At 38.2% G+C, this 21637-nt stretch overlaps 1 protein-coding gene across 1 annotated transcript in view; it reads left to right on the forward strand.

Moving 5' to 3' along the window:
* Positions 1-21637, forward strand: part of LOC124621816 (probable E3 ubiquitin-protein ligase HERC1) — a 766600-nt gene that overhangs the window by 467658 nt on the left and 277305 nt on the right. Inside the window, exons 44-45 of the mRNA XM_047147255.1 lie at positions 10005-10154; positions 19643-19822. Of these exons, the coding sequence (XP_047003211.1) occupies positions 10005-10154; positions 19643-19822 (330 nt within the window). The remainder of the gene's footprint in view (positions 1-10004; positions 10155-19642; positions 19823-21637) is intronic.

The raw sequence follows: 21637 nt of genomic DNA on the forward strand, positions 1-21637 counted from the left end.
TGTATTGATAACTTTCCCAATAGTGTTACATATGAAAGAAAAAATTCTCTTTACTGATGACAGAAACATTATGCTCACGATAGGGGAAGAAAAGTGAAAACAGAGAAAAAACTCCTTGTATTGAATTCATAACTGAAAAAATTTATAATTTCATTCTTCAGGTACATAATTGGTAGGTCAAATGATGTTAAAGAGTAATTAGTCACTGACTAACTGTTCTCTCTCATAGGGTTCTCATTGACACAGTGGGGGTGTGCAGATTGGTACAACTGAGCAAGCTGCTGCAGTAGCTAAGGTGCAGGACTCGCATTTGGGAGAAGGGGGGCTCAAATTCCGCCTAACCAGTCAATTTGTAGGCAGGCAACACCACCATCTCCATCAACTGCCTCAGGAACTAGCCCAGAAAACTTACTTCATTAAATGCCCCATAGGGGACCTTCTTAGCCACTGCTCAGTGGTAATGAACCTGCTGGTCAATCACTACAAGGAACTATAAGCAGTGACATTGCCAAAGCATCCATACACTGAGCGTGGGCCATGGGGTACTGTTGATGAAATATCTCACTCTGTGTTTGATGAGTCACCACTGAGGGTGCCTGCACATAGCTTTTAACACACGCTTCTACTGTCATCTGGTATCCACAGATACAAAACTAGGTACAGTAGAATCTTGTTAGCCCATTTTTGAAAGGACTAAGAATTTTGAACATCATAAGTGGGAAAACATACTACTGAAAAATATCTAATTTGCTATTGATATGTTTTTTTTCATCAATGAAAATGCAGAATTAAGGGTACCATAATTGGGGTAACATGTGATTTCATAATGCTACAGTTCCCGACATGCTATTTCTATAAATTGTAATTCATAATGCGCCTTTTCGAGAATGTGTTCAGAATATCACACCCAGGAACTCTCAACATTACATGTTAGTGTACAAGAAGCAAAAATGTGTTAAATACAGTGTCACTGGGTAAATCCTTTATGTTGAATACGTAAACTACTACTATCTGCCAATTGGGATGCAGGAATGTCATGTGACGTGAGAGCATAATCTCTAGCATCCAAAATATGTACCTTGCAATGATGTAGAAGAAATAAGAGACACTAAAATTGTGATTTAACTACCCTTCTAAAAACTAAAGAATGTTGGGTATAAAATGTCTCTCCATTAGTGAATCACCGCTGGTAATTGAATAAGGGTTACCACTTTTACAAGCTATCAGTATATCATACATCTAGTTAGAGTAACTACGCTATCACACAGTAGGGTATAATGTGCAGTCCCGTCTTCACAAAGGTTTGAAAAATATACCGTGTTGTGTACCTTAGTTGACTCTCCTTGCCAAGATTTTTGAGAGCTTGATTTTACAAAGCAAAGTTTTGATTAGCCCAGTACATTTTGGAGATTTAGTTGAGATAATTGAGAGAGTTGAAAGCAAATAAGTCAGCAGGTCATGATTGAAACCCAACCAGTTTTTCAATGAGTACTATACAGCACTGACTCCTTTCTTAGCTTGCATTTATTGTGAATCTCTCACCCTGTGAATCTCTCACCCATCTCAAACTCCCAAGTGACTGGAAAAAGCACAGGTGACTCCTGTATCTATGAAAGGTAACAGAATAGGCCCACAAAACTATGGACCAATATCTTTAACATTGGTTTGCTGCAGAATACGTGAACATATTATCAGTTTGAATATGATAAATTTCCATGACAGAAAAGTTTCTGTCCATGAACCAGAACAGTTTTCAGAAGCATCACTCACGCAAAACTCAGCGTGCCCTTTCCTCACATGAGATCCTGCGAACCATGGATGAAGGCAACAGGTGGATTCCATACTCCTAGATTTCTGTAAAGCACATACTGCCAACTGTTAAACAAGGTACAAGCATTTGGAATAGGTTCCCAGGTATGTGAGCAGCTCGAAGACTTCTTAAATAACAGAACCTAGTCTGTTGTCCTCGACAGCGGGTGTTCGTCAGAGACGAGGGTATCATCAGGGGTGCCGCAGGGAGGTGCGAAAGCAACTCTGTTATTTCAGTCTCCAGCTGTTTTCTGATGATGCTGTGGTGTATTGGGAAGGTGTAATTGTTGGGTGACTGTAGGAGGATACATGATGATTTAGACAAAATGTCTAATTGATGTGATGAATGGCAGTAGCTCTAAATGTAAAAAAAAAGTAAGTTAATGCAGATGAGTAGGAAAAACAAACCAAAATGTTCACGTACAACATTAAAGTTCGTGTCATGTAAGACAGCACTTCAATGCCTAGAGACGAAGCATTGGAGGGATGAGAACTGCGTGTGCATGGCAGCAGAGAGTGGGCAAACAAAGTCCACGTTGCCAAACTGTGTTGCTGCGGACAACAGTCAGTCTCATTTGCCTTTGGTACATCATATTATAATTAAAATCTATGAGATAAATTCAGGAGAGAAATATTAATTCATGTCTTGATGACATTGTGTCCATTGCTCCACAGATTTGCTCTGCATGATGTCGGGAGGCGAGAACAGCTGACACAGCATTGTGAAGATGTGAAGTACAATTTTTCTCAAAATGACAATTGTCTAATGACAGTATCATTGAAACTGCTTGCAGTAATTATCATTTATTGCGATCTGTATTATAAGTAAATATTTAATACACAATAAAATTAACTTCAAGCACAAACCAAAATCATTACATTTGCTTGGCAACTGCTTCTGCTCAATAGAATTTTTAAAAATGTGTTCAAGGTGTGTGTGTTGATGTGTTTGACTGTAGTTAACTGCAATTTCTGTGCATTAAAAAGAATTAGTGGTAGAAAAGACTAATGAAAAGACTACCATAAAAATGGTCAGTAAGTTGTCATATTTTTCGCTGTTAATGGGCATTGTGAGAGTAAACTAACTTGTTTGACATTATAGTGAGAGACAGCATTTATAGTCTATTGAACAAGCAAACAATTAACCATCTTCTGTGAATAACTCCAAGGAATGATGACCGATAACATCGAAAACCACCGATATCTCGACCAGTAACAGTTACTGTCATTTTAGAGCCTTATTTAGTTCGTGTCTTGAAAATGACAGGGGTCTACATGTGGAAATATTGGTCTTTCGATGACTTTACCCAGCTGAATTCTCACTTGTTATTAGAGGTTACAACGTGGTGGGGGAAGCTTAACTTCTCCTTGGGCAATATGTTGAACATTATACTCTGCATAATTCAAAGGATACGAAGTCCTAATCAAAAAGGCTAGGAAGTTGTCAGTATTATGTATGTAACTGTTATGTTGACAACACCACAAGTCTTTAAAACTAAGACATATTATTACATTGTTTCAAAGTCTGTATCATAATACCACCATCACTTCTATTTGAGTCTGTTGCTGAACAATCTGATTGTGAATTTAAGATGACAGGTTTAAGGCTTATATCCATCATCACTTCCCTGTCAAACTTGTCAGCATGCCACACAGACTGTACACATGCTACAGGTGGCATGTTGTCTATTGCCTCATGCACAAGCGATGCAGTGAATCTTATCTTGAATGGTTTTTCCCCCTCCAATGTAGCCTTATCCTTTCCCCAAATTAATTCCATAGGACTACACTGACAGTAACACATGGGTAAACGGAAAACTGTGTGGCCCCATTCATGTGCAAGGATGTCAAGTTTGCATGTTTTGTCACATACTTGTATAAATTAACAAGCTGCAGGAGGTCGGCACAAGTCTAGTTTATACTATACTTAACATTTTTATTTTTTAATCCAGGGAAAAAATATCCACTTTCCTTGTGTTTATGCTTGGTTTTTTCTCTGTAACAGTTGAATTGTAACTGGCAATGACCGACTTCGAAGCAAGGTATGACAAGTATTGTGAATCACGTCACAAAACTGACAGAGTTCATTTCCGAATGGTAGTCACTGCTGTTTTTCTTACACATAAATACAAGTTTACTCTCAGAAACAAAACCAGAAGAAGAGTCAGCATGCAGAATAATCATCCGAGAACCTACTTCTATGAAAACTAAAAACTGCCAGTACCATCACTCATTTTCCAGCAGATCCTTCTGGAATGATTCTAGTTGGCCTGTGTGTCATCAAGCTAATACAATGTTGAACTACCTCATCATCTTGTATCATGAATCTTTATATGGGATGCAGTTCGTGCTGCACCTAAGTCACTTCTTTGAACTAAAAACTCTCTTCTTAACATATCAGGAACCAATGACCAAAATTCCTTACATTGACGAAGTGTTTACCATTGAAGCTAATTTTCTCCTACATAACTGTAACACATTTTTGTGATGTCGGGCATTCATCATTCACATGGAGCACTGTAAAACATCATTGTTAAAACCGTCCATTTACATTACAGGATCATTGCGATTTCGATGCTTTCCAGACAACATGAAACCAACCTTTTCTATGGTTCTTACAGCTCTGACACTTTTGTTTAAAATTCTCTTGCTACCATCACACGGTTCTTTCAAATTCATGTTTGAGGAAGTTATAAATTTGGTAAAAAGCTCCCTCACCTGATTGTGAAACACTTCACATTTATTGCCATCACTCGCCCCCCCCCCCCCCCCCCCTTTTTTTTTACATTGCAAAGTGATATGAAATGCAGTGAGCATGCAAGGATTGTAGTAGGGAAGGCAAATTGTCGACTTAAGTTTATTGGGAGAATTTTATGGAAGTGTGTGGCTCATCTGTAAAGGAGACCGCACATAGGATTCTAGTGTGACTCATTGTTGAATATTGTTAGAGCGTTTGGGATCCACACCTGGGCAGATTAAAGGAAGACATTGAAGCTGTTAAGAAAAGATATTTGTTTTTAGATTCTGTTATTTTGAATGAATAGCTTTATTTTTTTATTTAAATACAGTTTTTTCAAATTATTATTAGTCTTTAAACTGAGCAGAGATGCAAAGTACAATAAATTTAGCATCATTCAATATTGGACCCCTGTAAAATTAAAAATGAACATGCTTTCACTGCCAGTGTAGTAAACTAGTACATGACCTCAGAATAACAAATGGCATTTTTGAACTGTTCATTCAAGTACATTTTTGCACAATGTGCCCTTCACAGTTACAGTTCCTGTTCTGTGGATATTACAAAGAGATTTCTTGTGCATTCCACAACAGAATCTTGTTTTCCAATCTTCGTTCCTCTTGCAGTCTTGACATCGCCATGGTGCTGGTAACTTGGAACACTGGTGTTGGATCGTGGACCACTGCTGTCAGAATTTCAAAACCAAATGCTTTCAGTGTATGTTATACATCCTTATGGAGAATGTTGATATTTCTAGCTCGTTCCTCCAAGTTACCTTTTCAAAATGCCAGCACAAACATGAAGAGTTTTTGTCTGTCCCGATTATTGTCCTGTCACTCAGAAAATCTTTGTATGTGTGGAATATATGCATGTGGAATATATGCATTTAGTGTTGCAGTTTCTACTGTCTCCATGGAAATTCTTAGCAGGCACTGCCATGTTCCTTTATCACATCTGTCCTCTCTTGTCATTTTTTTCTCCATTGTCTATGACTCATCAAGTTTTGTTGTAATGGAGTGTATCTGGTTTGTATTCACGTACTTCAACAATCACTTGCCTCTAATGATGTTGTGTATAGAGTAAGACTACCGAATTGCCCATTTTTGAAACATAAAAAATTAAAGAACGAACTTTTTTTGTTCCTGTTGGGCAAAAATTCGTTCAGAATTTATTTCTTATTGGAACGCTACAATGGAAAAATTAAATAACAAAGAAAATGAGAGAAATATTTCCTAAAACCTTCATTTATAACAAATAAGAAACCATAACGATAAAAAAAAAATGGATCAGTCAAGAGTGTGAATACATTTTCAACCATTTTAAGACAAAGACTTGACACGGCAAGTATGTAGCTCTTCCGATAAAATTATAATAGCGAAAAATTCAACATGGGGTAGTTAGAATATCATGCTTGCTAATGTGAGGGTTAATGTGTTCACTACCTCTTCATTGACTTCAGAACTCGAAACATAACAGTTAACTGTGTTCATTGCTTCACTAGCTTTTGATGTTGTAGGAACTGGCAAAGTTTCTGGTTCATCCTTGTCTACAATTTTGTCTTGTTTTTCTGTTGTCAGATCCTGCAAGGCTTCATTAGGTGTCATAGCCTGACAGATGGCAACACCTTCATCACATTCTCACATTCAACATTTTCATTGAAGCTAAGGTAGTCAGTGTTTTCTTCTTGCTCCATTATTTGCTGCAATTGCTCAGCTGCAATCCCTTTATTCTCTGGTGTATCTTCTGTAAGTATCCAATGAAAGCCAGCTTTCTTGAAACAGATTGAGATTGTGTTTTTGTGCACAGATTGCAGGCACTTCTTATGAAATGCATAGCAACTAAGATGGATCATTTTGGATTACAGTATCAAGACAGACCAGTCTCTTCTGTACAATAATCTTCCTGTTTTTCTGTTTCAGGCCTTGTATAATGCCTTGGTCAAGTGGCTCAAGTTGGATTGTATAACTGGGAGGAAAAAACCACTACGTTTACATAATGTACATATAACATATCTTGAGAGTGTGGTGCATACATGTCAGTAAACAGGAGGACTGTCCTATTACTAACACCCATCCTTGCATCCCAGGCATGCAAGAATTTTTCAGATGTGATAGTTGTTACCCATACATTTGCATTAGATGTATATTTTCATAGTAATGCCCACACATTTTTAAAGCATTGTGGACTCTTCGCCTTTCTACTTAATAGTGCCATAAACGTTTCTGTTTTGCTTTTATTGCAACATAATAAAACAGTTAGCCTCTCTTTACTAGTTTTTCTGCCATGGCATTTTTATCCTCTGAACTCGAGAGTTTTGTCAGGCAGTAGGTGAAAAAATAAGCCCGTTTCACCTGCATTAAAAACATAATTGGGACTGCACTTTTCTATGATTGATGGAAGAGAGTTTTCCTATGAGTGAAGAGTGTCAATGTTTGTTTCCAGCCTCACCTTGAACACATTTATACCCTAAATTGTGTCTATTCGTTGACTTTTTTATCCAAAAATTGGATACTTTGAAATCTGCAAGTCCAACTTTTGTGGCAAATATGTTTCTTTAACATGAACCACAATACCATAAGTTGGAATATTTGAAACATGAGGTTATTTTATCCATTTCATCAGCTCGTTTTCCTGTCCTGGAAACCAACGTCAAGCACTCATTTTCATTTGCTGTTTCCTCATTGAAAACATACTGCCTCAGTATTTTTCATTTACAGACTGTTGTATTTCATGTTGATGTTGCAATGCTGCTTAGCCTTCACACAGCATTGACAAGCTTCATGTGTAAATTTTTGTACACTTCCTGAGCAAACTCAATAACACTTGTAACTCACGTCATGAACATATATTTTCAAGAATGCTTCTATGTGAAAGTATGATGTGATAGGATAGACAAACAGTTGACTGAGTCTCTTTAATTACAGCATTGTTGTACAGGGCCCTGCTATCTAGGCATACTTGAAAACAAGCTAGCAGCATTATTGAAAAAAACATTCCTTTGACTACAAGGATGGCTATGTTCTGTCAGCATGATGGGCCTCTGCACATACAAGTTGTCAGGTGGCAAGTCCTAAATATAATTTTCTATGGAAGATGGACAGACAGAAATGGTCATGTTTCTTGGTCACCAAGATCCCTGTGAATTAGCTCTTTATGTTTTTGCACATGCATATGGTTTAACAGAAAATTTTACCACTAAAAAATAAACACAGGAGACATATTTATCTATTGGACTATGAATAGTGCTGCCCTCATAAAAGAACCCTAAGATTACATCCAAGGAGTTGCATATGGCAGTGTCAGTAGAATTCTGTTGCAAGTCTGATTCTTCAGCAACACAGCTTTTACAAAGCACAACTTACTTACAATTAAATCACATAAACTAGTAGTTCCCCTCTTCTGGAAAAACCGAAAACAGAGGACTTCTGGAGTGGGTTACCTTGTGATTGGTATTGTATTTTGAATGCTGGTTGAATAACTGACACATCACCGAGCGAGGTGGCGCAGTGGTTAGACACTGGACTCGCATTCGGGAGGACGACGGTTCAATCCCGCGTCCGGCCATCCTGATTTAGGTTTTCCGTGATTTCCCTAAATCACTCCAGGCCAATGCCGGGATGGTTCCTCTGAAAGGGCACGGCCGACTTCCTTCCACATCCTTCCCTAATCCGATGAGACCGTTGACCACGCTGTCTGGTCTCCTTCCCCAAACCAACCAACCAACTGACACATCAGTGCTGTTTGCAGGTTTGACTGGGAAGTCTAAGTATGAACCACACTCTCGATGCACCCGCATGCCATCATTTCTTTCATGGAAAACACAACCATCAGTCAAACAGAGAGTGAAAAAGAGTCTGACATTAGGCAGACAGGCAAATCTGTGCACTAGCCAAACATCATCAGTAGCTAACAACAAAGTTCAAATCACAGTCCTGGAAAAAACCACAGACCACATGGATGCTGTCAATAAATACACTGGAGAGCTAGCTGTAAACATTAGCTGCTTGATAAGTGAGACCATGGTGGTCTGCAGCAACCCTTAAATCTGCCACGGACATTTTGCCACATGACCTTACTGGTGGATGTATTCTTCTGTGCCGTACCTAGTGACCTTACCAGAGACATATATTCAGTGATTCATTGATACAGCTGGACAGATTACAATAAATTTGAAAGTGGATTGAAGTGGTAGGGAGAATTTATGAAAATTGACTTTGAGCTTAATCATTTGCCTTTGCTTAACATCTCCTCTGAGTATTTGTTTGGATTGCATTCTAATGGCTGTATGTCTGTAACCAAAATTATTGGACATATATTATTTGGAATATTTCATTTCAATTAATTTGTATTACCATCTAAAATATTTACTGTTCCTCCTGCAAAATCCTTTATGTACTTTCATCACATGTGGATCATATTCAACTCTTTTCACATAAGTAACCATTTTCTAACAGCATGACTCTATTGTGTACAGTTGCTTGTCTGCAAACTGAATTAAAGAACTGACCATTTTTCTGATATGTCACTTATAAAATTCATTAATAAAAAGATGCTATCTAATTATTATTACGTTATGTTTACATCTTCCTGTTAAGAACAGCATTATATATAAATAAAGGAAAATGCCTGATATAATTTTAGTACAAAGAAAGCTAGAGTCATACTGTGATTTATCCAAAGAACCTTAAAGAATTGTTATTAGCCTACAAAGGAAGCTATTAGCAAAATTATTGTTCGATTCTTAAGTGCTGTATGTTAGTCTGGGGCCATTACCAAGTAGGCTCGGCAGGTTAGCTATGAACTTCTTCATGGGTATTTTAACTCAGAACAAGAATGTCACAGAAATTCTCATCATACTCCACTGAAAAACACAGCAATGAAAGTACTGTACATTTCACAAATCTTACTCTAAAAATTATGAGAACCAACATTCCAATACAGCTCGAGAAACATTTTCAGGTGATACCCCACAGCCCCTATATATTTGAAAAAATGCTGTATTACCACCTTGAGCTGCTAGTAAAATACTTTATTTACACAGCCAGTTTCACTTGTGTGACCATCATCAGGTTCATAAAACAAAGGTAAGATGACATTTTTCAAGGAACGTATTACAAGTGCAAATTGGAGAAATTTGTGTGTGTAAAGAGTTCAGTTGACAACCTTCTTTATAGATAAAGATGTAATGACAGTAATGATCAGGATATTTTTGAGGAAAGGAAATCAGAAATTAAGGATAGAAATTAAGGAAAAATATCATAAAATCTTTTGTCATCACTTGTTGAACTTGAGTAGTAACATATGTGATGCACAGATTTTTTTACCTATTAGAAATGAGATAAATGTTGAGAAAATGTGTATTCATTTTCCGAAATTATGCATTTCAAACAGTAATATCAGTTGAAACTTAAAACTTTAACTTTTTTACACCTGACTCAATTCATTTATTTAATTTTAGGTACAAATTACATCCTATGCAGTGAGTGTGAAGCAATATATCGTTTAAATATGTATACGTCACCAAAATTTCCGGATTCTGGGACACCCTCTAATGCAGCTCAGAGCTTGGCTCCTGATCTTATGGGTACAGATCCCATTCAAGAAGAAGGTATTTACAGTATTATACTGTTATGCTTAAGATAAAGTTTATATCTTAGAAATCCATTATGTGTGTACAAATACCATTACACTTCATATTTGGATCACCATCGAAGTTCAGGTATGTAGTTTTGCTTCATATATGTATTTTGCCTGTGACACTCTTGAGTGTCATCGAGCAGAAATGTTTGTTACGTTATAAATCCATATCCATATTGGGCATCATATGACCATACATTGTTGTTGTTGTTGTGGTCTTCAGTCCTGAGACTGGTTTGATGCAGCTCTCCATGCTACTCTATCCTGTGCAAGCTTCTTCATCTCCCAGTACCTACCGCAACCCACATCCCTCTGAATCTGCTTAGTGTATTGATCTCTTGGTCTCCCTCTACGATTTTTACCCTCCACTGCTAAATTTGTGATCCCTTGATGCCTCAAAACATGTCCTACCAACCGATCCCTTCTTCTAGTCAAGTTGTGCCACAAACTTCTCTTCTCCCCAATCCTATTCAATACCTCCTCATTAGTTACGTGATCTACCCACCTTATCTTCAGCATTCTTCTGTAGCACCACATTTCGAAAGCTTCTATTCTCTTCCTGTCCAAACTATTTATCGTCCATGTTTCACTTCCATACATGGCTACACTCCATACAAATACTTTCAGAAACGACTTCCTGACACTTAAATCTATACTCTTCTTCAGAAACGATTTCCTTGCCATTGCCAGTCTACATTTTATATCCTCTCTACTTCGACCATCATCAGTTATTTTACTCCCTAAATAGCAAAACTCCTTTACTACTTTAAGTGTCTCATTTCCTAATCTAATCCCCTCAGCATCACCCGATTTAATTTGACTACATTCCATTATCCTCGTTTTGCTTTTGTTGATGTTCATCTTATATCCTCCTTTCAAGACACTGTCCATTCCATTCAACTGCTCTTCCAAGTCCTTTGCTGTCTCTGACAGAATTACAATGTCATCGGCGAACGGCAAAGTTTTTATTTCTTCTCCATGGATTTTAATACCTACTCCGAACTTTTCTTTTGTTTCCTTTACTGCTTGCTCAATATACAGATTGAATAACATCGGGGAGAGGCTACAACCCTGTCTCACTCCTTTCCCAACCACTGCTTCCCTTTCATGCCCCTCGACTCTTATAACTGCCATCTGTAAATAGCGTTTCGCTCCCTGTATTTTACCCCTGCCACCTTCAGAATTTGAAAGAGAGTATTCCAGTTAACGTTGTCAAAAGCTTTCCCTAAGTCTACAAATGCTAGAAACGTAGGTTTGCCTTTTCCTAATCTTTCTTCTAAGATAAGTCGTAAGGTTAGTATTGCCTCATGTGTTCCAACATTTCTACGGAATCCAAACTGATCTTCCCCGAGGTCCGCTTCTACCAGTTTTTCCATTCGTCTGTAAAGAATTCGCGTTAGTATTTTGCAGCTGTGACTTATTAAACTGACAGTTCGGTAATTTTCACATCTGTCAACACCTGCTTTCTTTGGGATTGGAATTATTATATTCTTCTTGAAGTCTGTGGGTATTTCGCCTGTCTCATACATCTTGCTCACCAGATGGTAGAGTTTTGTCATGACTGGCTCTCCCAAGGCCATCAGTAGTTCTAGTGGAATGTTGTCTACTCCCAGGGCCTTGTTTTGACTCAGGTCTTTCAGTGCTCTGTCAAACTCTTCACGCAGTATCATATCTCCCATTTCATCTTCATCTACATCCTCTTCCATTTCCATAATATTGTCCTCAAGTACATCGCCCTTGTATAAACCCTCTATATACTCCTTCCACCTTTCTGTCTTCCCTTCTTTGCTTAGAACTGGGTTGCCATCTGAGCTCTTGATATTCATACAAGTGGTTCTCTTCTCTCCAAAGGTCTCTTTAATTTTCCTGTAGGCAGTATCTATCTTACCCCTAGTGAGACAAGCCTCTACATCCTTACATTTGTCATCTAGCCATCCCTGCTTAGCCATTTTGCACTTCCTGTCGATCTCATTTTTGAGACGTTTGTATTCCTTTTTGCCTGCTTCATTTACTGCATTTTTATATTTTCTCCTTTCATCAATTAAATTCAATATTTCTTCTGTTACCCAAGGATTTCTATTAGCCCTCGTCTTTTTACCTACTTGATCCTCTGCTGCCTTCACTACTTCAACCCTCAGAGCTACCCATTGTTCTTCTACTGTATTTCTTTCCCCCATTCCTGTCAATTGTTCCCTTATGCTCTCCCTGAAACTCTCTACAACCTATGGTTCTTTGAGTTTATCCAGGTCCCATCTCCTTAGATTCCCACCTTTTTGCAGTTTCTTCAGTTTCAATCTGCAGTTCATAACCAATAGATTGTGGTCAGAATCCACATCTGCCCCTGGAAATGTCTTACAATTTAAAACCTGGTTCCTAAATCTCTGTCTTACCATTATGTAATCTATCTGATACCTTTTAGTATCTCCAGGATTCTTCCATGTATACAACCTTCTTTCATGATTTTTGAACCAAGTGTTAGCTATGATTAAGTTATGCTCTGTACAAAATTCTACAAGGCGGCTTCCTCTTTCATTTCTTCCCCCCAATCCATATTCACCTACTATGTTTCCTTCTCTCCCTTTTCCTACTGACGAATTCCAGCCACCCATGACTATTAAATTTTCGTCTCCCTTCACTACCTGAATAATTTCTTTTATCTCGTTATACATTTCATCAATTTCTTCATCATCTGCAGAGCTAGTTGGCATATAAACTTGTACTACTGTAGTAGGCATGGGCTTTGTGTCTATCTTGGCCACAATAATGCGTTCACTATGCTGTTTGTAGTAGCTAACCCGCACTCCTATTTTTTTATTCATTATTAAACCTCCTCCTGCATTACCCCTATTTGATTTTGTATTTATAACCCTGTAATCACCTGACCAAAAGTCTTGTTCCTCCTGCCACCGAACTTCACTAATTCCCACTATATCTAACTTTAACCTATCCATTTCCCTTTTTAAATTTTCTAACCTATCTGCCGATTAAGGGATCTGACATTCCACGCTCCGATCCGTAGAATGCCAGTTTTCTTTCTCCTGATAACGATACATTATCAGCATTTAATATGAAAGACAAAGCACAGTTACAACTTCATTTGTTCTTGGCACTACATTCTAACTGTTTCAACTCTTCACTACACCATTCAACGATGGCTACAGAAAAGCTATAATGAAAAAAAAAACATGTTTAGTTGAGAATTTAAAATTGATAAATTTGGTAAATGTAATTGTACAGTCCAGATCTGGCTTTTTAAAATATTTGGGATCTTATTTGATACGAATTTCTTGTTGTGAGCTTTGTAACTACATAATCTACACCTGCTGAACAGAAGTAAAAGAAATGACATCTGATCATGATCTGTAAAGGAACTCCCCTTGACTGGAGGTGTAATACGTTAATTAGCTTCTGAAACATCTTCACAAAATGTGGACTCTGAGAGATATTTTTGTTTTTGTTAAGACATGGAACTCTATTCTCTTACCTTGTTTGTTTGTGCCATGCTTATCTCCTTTCAGAGGATAATTATAAAAGACCAGCTTTACTTCTGAATTACTTGCCCAAAAATTATGCAGAGTTTATAACTAGAGTAGAGAAAAAACTTCTCCTAATCTTGTCAGGTACTCATTTGGAAGAGCATTATAATTATAATTAATGTAGGAGCTAGTCCATATCTTTTACAAGGTCATCTCAATGTAAAAAGGAAGGAAGTCACAAAAACTGGAAATAAATAAAAGATGGCGTCTCAGAAGTATTTCCGAACATGCATTCCATCATCAGGTGTGTGTGGTAAAACGGTCACATCTATATTGATTCAGTGAAATATGCCCATGCATAAATAACCAATAACCAGTGGTATAATTAAAAACCACTTAACCACAAAGGTAAAATCAGATAAATTTTTTACAGCTACTTTGTTATATAGCACATACTGAACCTAAACTGACCACTGACCATACCAACCAAAAGTGAGAAAAGTTTTTGTTGCTCATGGTCAGCTTTGAGAAATGAAATAGGGAAGGTAGTGGAGTATCGAATAGGCAAAGAACAAGGCCTGGCAGATATCCTTGGACAGCCCACATGATATTTCATTTAACTGGCAAAATGAGAAACTGTAGCAAATGAAGCAGGCAAAAGAGAGTAAGGAAGGCCTAAAAATAATGTTGAGAGAAAGTGCAATATTATGATACAGGAATGATTAGAGGAGAAATGCAAAACTGTAGAATCATACATGCCTATGTGGAACACAGATGACTCTTAAGAAAAATTAAGGAAATCTTTGGAGAAAAATGGCTGGTATGCAAAATCAAGAAAAATGTAATAATTCTTGTTCTTTGGAAGGCGGGTGCTAAGAGGTATGAATTTTGCTGAATCACCAGTTTAATATCTCATGGTTGCAATATAATGCTAGAAATTATTTACAGAAGAATGGAAAGACTGGTAGAAATTGACCTCATTCTCAGAGAAGATCAGTTTGGGTAACGGAGAAATGAAAGAACCTGTTAGACAGTACCAAACTTGTGACTTATCTCACAATATAGATTGAAGAAATACATATCTATATTTATACCCTTACTTGGAAGAGGAATGTGATGTTAAGCAGTTCAGACAAGAAAAGTCTAATAAAAGAAGATTTTTTTTAACATCAACTATAAATTTTAGGGTCTAAATTTTAGCCTTGTTAGATGTGAGATGTGGATGTTAAATGATTGAGATAAGACAAAAATAGAAGTTTTTGAACTGTTATGGTACTGAATAATGCCAAAAAATAGACAGATTGGAGGAATGACTAATGGAAAGGTACCAAACCTAACTGTGTGGAAAACATTTGTGGCACAGCTTGACTAAAAAAGGGATTTGTTGACAGGACACATCCCAAGGCATCATCAGTTTGGTAATGGAGGGAGGTGCAAGGAGCAAAAATTGTAGAAGGAAACCAGGGTTTGATCACAGTAAGCAGGCTCAAATGGACGTAAACCGCAGTAGTTACGCAGAGATGAAGAGACTTGCACAGTGTGGACTGGACTGCAGTGAGCTGCATCCAATCTCTTTTCAAAATGAAGACAACAGCAATTCCCAAGTAAATGTGTTATGTTCCATAAGCAAACCAAAGACTTGTGATGGTTCCTATCCCTACCATCTCTCAGTACTGAAATACTTCTAGGGTGGTCAAGTTGGGTTATAGAAAGGAATGTCTCCACTTGCACTGCACTGTCTACCTATTTTAGAGTCACTGAGTCATCAAATCACCCAACCCATATGAATGAAATGAGGACATATTCAGTTAAGGAAATGGAAGCAAGCAACCTGTATACATTAGATAATTAGTGAATTTATTAAGCAGAAGTAATGCTTTGTGAAGTTTGTTTTTGTCCCTTTATTTTACAAAGCTGAATGCGTGGCTCCACCCTTTCCTCTTATCCTAGTGACTCCAAATATGACACAGCTGATTTTTACATTGAATGGAACCATATTGGAGAGACGGTGGAAGGTGGTCCAAGATAAATTACCAAAGGTTTTGAAAAGTGCCATGTAAAACCTTTACACATTTTTCATTCAGCTCCTACACTTTTGGTGTCGAAGAACTGGTTTTTTAAATGCTGCACATAAAGTTTCATCATATGGGTAATCCATTAAATTTTAGGCATGCAGCCGTGCAATTACTACTACTTACTTTGATATTTCAGCTGCATATTGTGCAGCTGTCCTCAAAGTGAGTCACAAGACTGACAACAAGGTGCCAAGTGTGGCCTTACATACTCCACCACAGTGATATGGTGCAGGAGTGTCACTGATGCTGGTCAGTGGCAAAGAGATACACTTACACATATGCTGCCTGTCGTGAAAGCGTTCAGACATTCGATTCACTTATCGATGTTAGCGGCAGCAACACCTTGACAACCTTTATGCAATTGAATTACATGAAGAGCTGGATTCCATGCCTTATCCAAATTAAAACCATTATCTCTAGCTTTAGTGTATCAGTCTTTTCGTTGTGCCTGGCTCTGCAACTCAACATGTCATCTTTGCAGTGAACAGAAATCTCTCTTTTTTTCCTTTATTTTATCCACATCATCAGCTAAGAATAATTGAAGTAAGTCATGCAAGAGCTACCAATAGCTGAAGTTGAAACACGGGATGCGTCTGGAAATTGAGTTGAATAAATCCATAAAGAACAATTCTTTGAAAATAAAAGTACAGATGTTTGATATTCTTTGAAATAGCTCCCTTTGGCATCAATACATGTTTACCAGTGAGTCGGTCAACTCTGATAGGCTTTCTGGAACATCTCATTGCAGTGGCTTTCACAGCATTTACCGTCCCTAAATAATGGCCCTTTAAGATTCTTTTTATTCAAGGAAACAAAAAGAAATCTGCTGGTGCCTGATTGGGACTGTACCATAGCTGGGTCAGTGTTGTGACACCATTCCTGGCCAGGAACATACTAACAATGAAGGCCATATGAGATGTTTATTGTCTCGATTGAGTCGCCAATTTCCACTAACCTCCTTCCCGATGCAAAGTGCCCAATTTCAGAGCCTTTCAAATTTGCTGTTGACAGTTTTTTCGCATCTCACAGACTCTGAGTAGACAGTGTCTTTGGAATCAAAACAGATGATGAGCATCATCTTCAACTGTGATTTCATCATCTTTGCCTTTTTTGGCTTTGGAGAAGCCTTCATGTGCCACTCTGCCGGATTTCCCTAACTTCACACAAAATTTAATGGCCTATCACTGTTCAATGAATTGTGGCATTTTAATCTTCCAACGCATCACTTAAACACGGGTACACACTATGAGTAATCCATACTGGGAAACAGCCAGCGGGCAACTGGCAAGGAATGTGTTGCCTTCCCAATACCATCCACCATCTTTCCACTCACCAGTCACAGTGCTGCAACCTTCTGGATTGGCAGGAAAAAGTCATTCACTTTACTTTCTGGACACAGGCTTGTAAATCTTTATTCAGTGCCAGTTACAATCAATTGATTGCCATTAGGTACGATCATCATCAGGTAACAGAAATTATTTACATTAGCTTTCATGGTATGCACAAAATGTGTGAGTTTTGAACAGCATATCAGAGTTTCAAAAGTATTTGACAGTGCACTTCAGATGTTACTAATACTGACAGTTTCTTTAAATTGACTAAGAGTACACAGCAATTCAGTCTGAAAACATGGGCAGCTGCTGTGGCCGAGCGGTTTAGGTGCTTCAGTCCAGAACTGCGCGACTACTATGGTTGCAGGTTCAAATCCTGTCTCGGGCATGGTTGTGTGTGATGTCCTTAGGTTAGTTAGGTTTAAGTAGTTCTAAGTCTAGGTGACTGATGACCTTAGATGTTAAGTCCCATAGTGCTTAAAGCCATTTGAACCATTTGAATCTGAAAACATGGTTGTGGTAATTTTCTGTGTAGATTTCATTGTTTGAACTTTCCAGCTTTATTGAATTTAAATAATGCTTCCGCATGGATTGCTGTCTGGACTTTGCATTGATATAACAGTCACTTGTTTTATCTGCAGTCTGAACATGACAAAGTTACTCCTTTACCCCTTTGGTATTCGGCCAGCAATATATTTGCAGATATTGTTATTTGTGTTTTCCTTTATGGTATCAATTATGTTATATATATAGAACAAATAGTTTCTGTTAATTCAGGTTATCTGGAAGTGGGAACAGCAGGAACGACAGTGAAAAGTAACAGTTTCAGCAAGTCCAATGAATTCATGTTTCTATGAGACAGTGTGGACCATCCACAGGAATCATTTGTAACCCTCTTAAATTCCTTCTCTGGTTCATTGATGATATCTTCATTATCTGTATTCAGGGCCAAGGCATTCCTTCCTCATTTTTCTGCAGATTCAAAACTTTCTAAGGGAAGTCTATTTATGTATCACGAAGAGTTACTGGTGAAATAAACTTTCATTGGTTCCCATCTTTGATCGAAATGATAACAATAGTAAACATAAAATAATTATGTCACTCTTATTGTGGTATCAATAAAAATAAATTTACAAAAAGGCTATCTTATGTCACTGTCATCAAGAGTAAATAAATTTATATAACTTTATAGGGGTCACTTCTGTATTCCATGTTGCTATGTGGAGTGCATAAACCAATTGCCAACAGTACCTATAATTTGATAGCTATTACTTGTTCCTCAATGAAATGTGTCTCCTGTGCTGTCTAGCCACTTATGGGCAGTACATCTACTGTGATAAACAATCCCTTGCTCAGAATGCAGAAGGACTTGACAAGGTGTTCAGATATGGACATTACCCTCCAAACATAGCCCATAGACAGATCTCCCACGCCATGTCTGTACATCTCCCTAATCTCTAATCATCCTCACTAACCAGCTGCAAATGAGCACTCCACCTTATTATCCTGAACTGGAACAATTTAACTAGTCCTAACCATGGTTCTGGCTACATTTCATCATGCTCTGTAATGAGAAACATCCTCCCCAGTTTTCTTACTACTACATCTGAAATGATATCTGCCGCCCACCCTATCCACAAAATGTCCTGTTTCATACTTACGACATGTCTACCCTAATCTCTTATCCCAGGAGTCATATTCCTGTGAAAGACCCAGGTACAAGATTTATCTTACGCACTCACCCACCACATTATGTTCCAGTCTCGTCACAGGCATGTCCTACCCCATCAGAAGCAGGGCCACCTAAGAAAGCAACCCTGTGTGGACAGTTTACAGTATGCTGCATGCTGTGAGTGCTCGCCGTACTTCTGCCAGGAAGTTGGCAGAATGTTTATGATCAATGTTTCTGGATTTGGCCTTTAACATTACATACGGAAATCAGACCATTTATGTCATGACTTTAAAACAACTCAGCAACCTGAAGAGGTGCTAAGAATGAAACTGATTGTAACACAATAAATGTGTAATAATTCAGCTGAGTTGGTGTTCTTTAATCATTAACATTAGTGCCAGCTGTGGTGATCAAAATGATGAAGATTCTGGTATGGACCTGTTAGAGTGCACTCCTGGTGGCCAGAGCAGTCAGAGTAGCGATGCCAGAGTGGTTGACAGTAATGTTGTGCCAACTACTGGATTTCCATAGTAACATTGGGGGGTACCACTATGTCCCCTCAGAGATGTTGTAAATTTCTCTACAATAGTGAATAATATGGTGAACTAAGATGGATGTTACAAACTGGAAGAGGATTATGTGCAACCGCACGTGCTTATTGGATTGAATGATTGATGATGGTGGTAGTGATGGTAATAACGATAAATGGTACACCATTCATGGAAATAAACTGTTGTTAAAGTGACTGTTACTTATATGCTAGCATCTCATTTGAAAGTTACATAGAACTGCTAAGCACAGATTATGTATGTCCACTGTTACAACAAATTAAACTGTGAATAAGTAAGTCAAGATATGGGATCTAGTTTTGTGTTTTGAAATTTAATTTGTATGTTTCTTTTTAGAAGATGATGGCTTTGATGCTGGGAATTTGGAACAGATAAGCCGTCTACAAGCAGTTTTTGTGAAACTTTTAAGTGGTGAACGATCTGAAGTACCAGAGCCATTACAGTTCACTGAGCCTGATCCATTAGGTGCAAATTCTGTGCCTCAAGTGACTGCGGATGTTGCAAACCAAAAGTCAGGTGGTAAATTTATTGTCTTCTGTACATAACTTTTCCTTTATGTAGGACTTTTATGCCTTAATTTTCTACTCGTAATCCTATACTTTCATTATTTCAGGATTTAATAACAGAATAACAGAACCTGTCTGTGAGAAAGTAATCTGAATTTTTATTAATAGCCTAAACATTGTAGTTTAATTTTTATAGTTTTTTCAGTTACTACCATTGTACTGTATTTGCTCAAATCCTAAACAACTGAGCTAAACACTGAAATGTTTTGGTGTTTGTAGACAACAGCAGCAAAGCTATTAACCATACATGCTAAGAATACTCATGGTATGGTGGGTGACAGGAATAGCTGTTTCATTTGAAATCCGAAGATAGTGTACAACTTCAGACTGATATTCATTTTATCTAGTTGTTACAAACCTTATCTTTCAAATGCTACATAATTAGTAACAAAGAATATACACTATGTGATCAAAAGTATCTGGACACCTACAAGAACATATGTTTTTCATATTAGGTGCACTGTGCTGCCTCCTTTTTCCAGGTACTCCATATCAGTGACCTCAGTAGTAGAGCAGAATGGGGAGCTCTGCGGAAGTCACAGACTTCGAATGTGGTCAGGTGATTGGGTGTCACTTGTGTCATATGTCCATACATGAGATTTCCTCACTCCTAAACATCCCTAGGTCCACTGTTTCTGATGTGATAGTGAAGTGGAAACATGAAGGTACACTTACAGCACAAAAGCGTACAGGCCGACCTCGTCTGTTGACTGACAGAAGCTGCCGACACTTGAAGAGGTTCGTAATGTGTAATAGGCAGACATCTATCCAGACCATCACACAGGAGTTACAAACTGCATCAGGATCCACTGCAAGTACTATGACAGTTAGGCGGGAGGTGAGAAAACTTGGATTTCATGGTCAAGCGGCTGCTCATAAGCCACACATCATGTCGGTAAATGCCATAAGACGCCTTGCTTAGTGTAAGGAGCATAAACATTGGACGATTGAACAGTGGAAAAATGTTGTGTGGAGTGACAAATCACGGTACACAATGTTGCGATCTGATGGCGGGGTGTGGGTATGGCAAATGCCCTGTGACCATCATGTGCCAGCTTGTGTAGTGTCAACAGTAAAATTCGGAGGTGGTGGTATTATGATGTGGTCATGTTTTTCATGGAGGGCGCTTGCACCCCTTGTTCTTTTGTGTGGCACTATCACAGCACATGTTTTAAAGCACCTTCTTGCTTCCCACTGTTGAAGAGCAATTCGGGGATAGTGATTGCATCTTTCAACATGATTGAGCACCTGTTCATAATGCTCGGCCTGTGGTGGTGTGGTTACATGACAATAACATCCCTGTAATGGACTGACGTGCACAGAGTCCTGACTTGAATCCTATAGAACACATTTGGGATGTTTTGGAATGCCAACTTCATACTGGGCGTAACTGACCGACATTGATACCTCTTCTGAGTGCAGCACTCTGTGAAGAATAGGCTGCTATTCCCGAAGAAACCTTCCAGCACCTGACTGAACGTATGTCTGCGAGAGTGGAAGCTGTCATCAAGGCTAAGGGTGGGCCAACACCATATTGAATTCCAGCATTACCGATGGAGGGCACCATGAACTTGTAAGTCATTTTCAGTCGGGTGTCCGGATACTTTTAATCACATAGTGTATTTATTGAAAATATCAATAAATGTAAATAGGGTTGTCATTAGCAAGTTTTCGGAGCCAGTGCCTCTTTCTTCAGGCAGAAAGGTTGAAGGGGAAGGAAAAGGGATGAAGAACAAGGATTGGAGAGGTCTAGAAAAAGGGGTAA

Source organism: Schistocerca americana, chromosome 7 (genome assembly GCF_021461395.2).
Source record: "Schistocerca americana isolate TAMUIC-IGC-003095 chromosome 7, iqSchAmer2.1, whole genome shotgun sequence".
Classification (NCBI taxonomy): Eukaryota; Metazoa; Arthropoda; class Insecta; order Orthoptera; family Acrididae; genus Schistocerca; species Schistocerca americana.